Genomic DNA, 3,909 nt, shown 5'->3' with positions numbered 1-3,909 from the left:
GCGCGCGGCTCCAGTTTGCGGATACTGTAATCGTGGGAAAAATAATGACAGTTATCAGTCGCACCCACCAAGTGCCCATAAAAATGTGTCCTCTGTTCTGGAAGATGATAATTATCGGTTGTACTGTCATTATCATTGTTGATAGAGGAAGTCTTGAAGCATTTTCCCCCCTAAAGTAATAATCCCAGAGAAATCACTTCAAATTGGCCTATTTTAGGGAAGAGGGGGTGGGCAGCAAGGGGACCAGTTTTGGTTATATTTGAGAGAATCCTGAAATTCAGGCAGCACAACTGGCATGTGTGCACATCAGGCTCGCGCGGGCTTTCGCAACTTGCCGCTGCTTTCATTTCGACGCAATTATGTCATTGGGCTGCTAATGACGAGCGAGGGAATTTAGCAGGCTTTAATGAGTTATTCAGGTGGAGATGGAGGCTGCAGGCTGCCGGTGCATCAGCTTCGTGCTCCGTGCAGAGCTGCAGCCTCGTGCGCCACAAAGCCGGACTGAAGAAATTATACTTTTTTCTTCTTGGCGTGCAAACAAACGCAGACCCGCGTGGCTTCATTTTCACCTTCTCAGCCCATCAGTAAGTATACCCTCTATTATTATTATTTTTTTCGATTTTTGTGTATGTAATCCTGCATTTTGTTTGTTTCGTCAATTCAATTAAATCAGATTTTCATGTTGTGGGAGGTTGGCTGCAACCCCTCCCCCACCAAAAAAAAAAAAAATGCAGATGACAGAAAAAGATTCAATAAATAATTGATAATGCGGATCATCATTTGTAATATATGAATGCATTAAGCTCAGACTGTTTCGATTTATGCTTGTACATGACTAATTACCGGCCTACTTATGAAAATTGAACTCTGTGTTATGCTAATACGGCACATTGGGAGCTTTAATTACAATGACATTCATCAAACCGGTCAGCAGCTTTAACAAGCTTGTTTTCTTCTCTTTACTACAATAATTACTACTTTTTATAATGTACTATATTACAAAATCACATCAGTTCTTACATTTATTAATATTGTGATGCATTGACAAAATCAATGACACTGTTTTGGCTCATTTGATTTAATCACATTTAACAAGACAGAAAATTGCCTAATTATATTTATGTTTATTGTCGCGTTTATCATACCTCAAAATAAGTAATAATACGTGCATGTTATGATTCTAATATCTTTAATAATACGTCATCAGATGAGGTGACCTAAATCCGATTTGTATCCAAATAATAACAATCGTAATGTGAGCGTGCTAATTGTTGTGATAATGACGATTTGAACATCTCTGAGGTTGGTTGCGGCTTCATCTTGCTCGCTCAGGTCGCTCGGAGGCAGCCGGGCCAATGGGCTCGCCTCTCGCAGCGAGTGGACCAATCAGCGGCCGCCTCGGATGAATATTCATGAGTGGCAGATTCAAACCTTTGGGGGAGTTTATCTGGGCCTGCAGCATCATACCTGGGACTTTTCACGGGAACAAACTGCATTTTCTTATGAATGGAAGGAGAAAAAAGCGGTTCGACTTAAATTGGGAGCCCTCCCGGTCTGGACTCAAACAACAAAACCAGGAGGAGGACGGAAGCCGCCGGAAGAGATGACAATGACCGCGATCCCAGAAAGTCTTCACAGTCCCGCCTCGGGGAAAAGCGTTTTCATGGAGTTCGGGCCGGCGAGTCAGCAAATGTCGCCGTCCTCCATGTCCCACGGGCACTACCCGGTGCACTGTTTACATTCTGCAGGCCACGGACAGCACGACGGCTACAGCCCGGCCCCGAACTTCCCCCGAACCCTGACCTACCCTTACATCAACTCGGTGGGAAGCCATTCCAACGGCGCGTACCTCAGCTCGGTCCAAACGACGTATCAGAACAACTCGACCCTGCCTCAAACCCGGTTAGAGGAGCCAGGTAAGCGAAAAATCTCCATCGGATCGTATTGCGTAACACAGTTAGCAATGTTTGCAATTAATGCTAATTAGAGTCCATTTCCACCCCCCCACACACACACACACGTGCGTTCATTAAATTTTCATTTCAGCACCGGAAGCGGCCAAGAACGCGGTAGTGGAGGGAGGTGAGGTGCGCTTCAACGGGAAAGGGAAAAAGATCCGCAAGCCGAGAACCATCTATTCCAGTTTACAACTTCAAGCTCTCAACAGGAGATTTCAGCAAACGCAATATTTGGCCTTGCCGGAGAGAGCCGAGCTCGCTGCGTCGCTGGGGCTCACGCAGACACAGGCAAGTTCACTTATTATTTTGATTCCCTTCATATATTAGAAATCGATTATATTTCATTCTCCTCAATTTGACCTGCTTCTCCTTTCAAGTTTCTCATCCGATTTTCACCATTTCAACGTCAACATAGTCCAAAAATTCACACCAGTGAGGCTTTTATTCTCATTCCAACATTTCAATTTTCTCACATTTTCACGTTTCATTAATAATAATAATAATAATTCCCAATGACCCTTTACCATGTTCACATCAGTCACATTGCTCATTATGCATGCAGCACCCTGGAAATAATAATTTACTACATACTAAAAATTCCACATTTTCACCAATATAATGCCATGTTATTTTATATCAGTTCACATCATATATTTCAATATAATTTCATGTTTTCCCCTCCACACATAATTCCAAATCACTCAATATCATTCCATGTTGTTCCATATGATTCAATTTCATTTCATATCATTCCATATCACGTCACATGCATGACACCATATTTTTTTTATTAATTTAATATCTCCATAAATTGCATTTTCTACGTATAGTTAAAATTGTTATTTTACTTTATTTTATTGCACACTTAATTAAACCTTCCATTCTGTATTTGTAGTTCATTTGAACAAAAGTAATATTCTGGGGAAACATATTTTTTTTTTAAATTTACAATCACGTGCCAACACGCCCTTTTTTTTTTTTTCTTTTTTTTTTATCCTTTGGATACCCTCGCGCAGGTGAAGATTTGGTTCCAGAATAAGAGATCCAAGTTCAAGAAACTGATGAAGCAAGGCGGTGGCGCTCTTGACACGAACGTCTTGGCCTCAGGCCGCGGACTGTCCGGCGGTTCTCCCACGCTGGCGCCCGCCTGGAGCTCGACGACCGCCGCAGGGAAGACGTCGGTGGGCGCCTCCGCGGGGTCCTACATCCCGGCCTACACGTCGTGGTACCCGGGCGCTCACCAGGAGTCTATGCAACAATCCTCCCAGCTCATGTGAACTCACGTCGGTCACTTGCTTGGAGCGTGGGCGTTTGCCCCCCCAACACGAGTGGGCGCCTCATTCCGGAAGCAGATGAAGAAGAGGATGGAGATGAAGCTGAGAAACTTGAAGGAAGAGATGACCTCGTATGAGCTGAAATCTTTCACAAGCAGATTTTTTTTTAAATTAGATGTCATTGTTTACCTTTCAATGACGTCACTTTTCATTCATTAGAAGGACCAATCAAGACCAAATTATATTGATATTATTGATTCACCTATATTGTACAAACTCAAATGTGTTTAATATTTAAGTTAAATTATTGTGTTTTTTTTAACTTTTTTTGAGGCCAGTCTTGTGTTCATTTGTGTTTAAATTTGAGACAACAACGACGTCATGTTGTTAATGATGCACTAACGCGAGCAAAAGCTTTTCGACGCCCACAATTTACGTGAAGAGGAAGGAAAAAAAAAAGAAATATCAATTTGTCACTGTATTTTGTAGATAAAAAAATTGTTTTGTGCTCTACTGGCTGTGAAAGGTTTTAGGCTTGTTGTATTCGTCCACATGTGTTTTAGTCTACATAGGAAAAACAAAAAAAGATTTAGTTTTGTATCGATCTCTTTAATTTATTGGCTATATATGTACATACTGTGCACATTTTCATAAAGCAGTAAAAATGATTTAACTTA

At 41.7% G+C, this 3,909-nt stretch overlaps 1 protein-coding gene across 1 annotated transcript; it reads left to right on the top strand.

Annotated features, from left to right (window-relative positions):
- Window positions 1-272: 272 nt before the first annotated feature.
- On the top strand, window positions 273-3,909 carry dlx1a (distal-less homeobox 1a). The gene is made up of 4 exons (XM_077536711.1): window positions 273-584; window positions 1,333-1,916; window positions 2,047-2,246; window positions 2,975-3,909. Exons 2-4 carry the CDS (start codon window positions 1,403-1,405, stop codon window positions 3,233-3,235), a joined length of 975 nt encoding a protein of 324 aa, XP_077392837.1. The 5' UTR covers window positions 273-584; window positions 1,333-1,402; the 3' UTR covers window positions 3,236-3,909.

Source organism: Festucalex cinctus, chromosome 11 (genome assembly GCF_051991245.1).
Source record: "Festucalex cinctus isolate MCC-2025b chromosome 11, RoL_Fcin_1.0, whole genome shotgun sequence".
Taxonomy (NCBI): Eukaryota; Metazoa; Chordata; class Actinopteri; order Syngnathiformes; family Syngnathidae; genus Festucalex; species Festucalex cinctus.
The sequence above is the reverse complement of the archived record's forward strand: the minus strand, read 5'-3'. Positions and strand labels throughout refer to the sequence as shown.

What these genes read in the sequence shown, in the direction of transcription:
- dlx1a (XM_077536711.1), top strand. Translation starts at nt 1,403, where the DNA reads ATGAATATTCATGAGTGGCAGATTCAAACCTTTGGGGGAGTTTATCTG. An exon ending in AACCCGGTTAGAGGAGCCAG is followed by an intron (nt 1,917 to 2,046) that starts GTAAGCGAAAAA and finishes TTTTCATTTCAG; the next exon opens with CACCGGAAGCGGCCAAGAAC. An exon ending in TGGGGCTCACGCAGACACAG is followed by an intron (nt 2,247 to 2,974) that starts GCAAGTTCACTT and finishes ACCCTCGCGCAG; the next exon opens with GTGAAGATTTGGTTCCAGAA.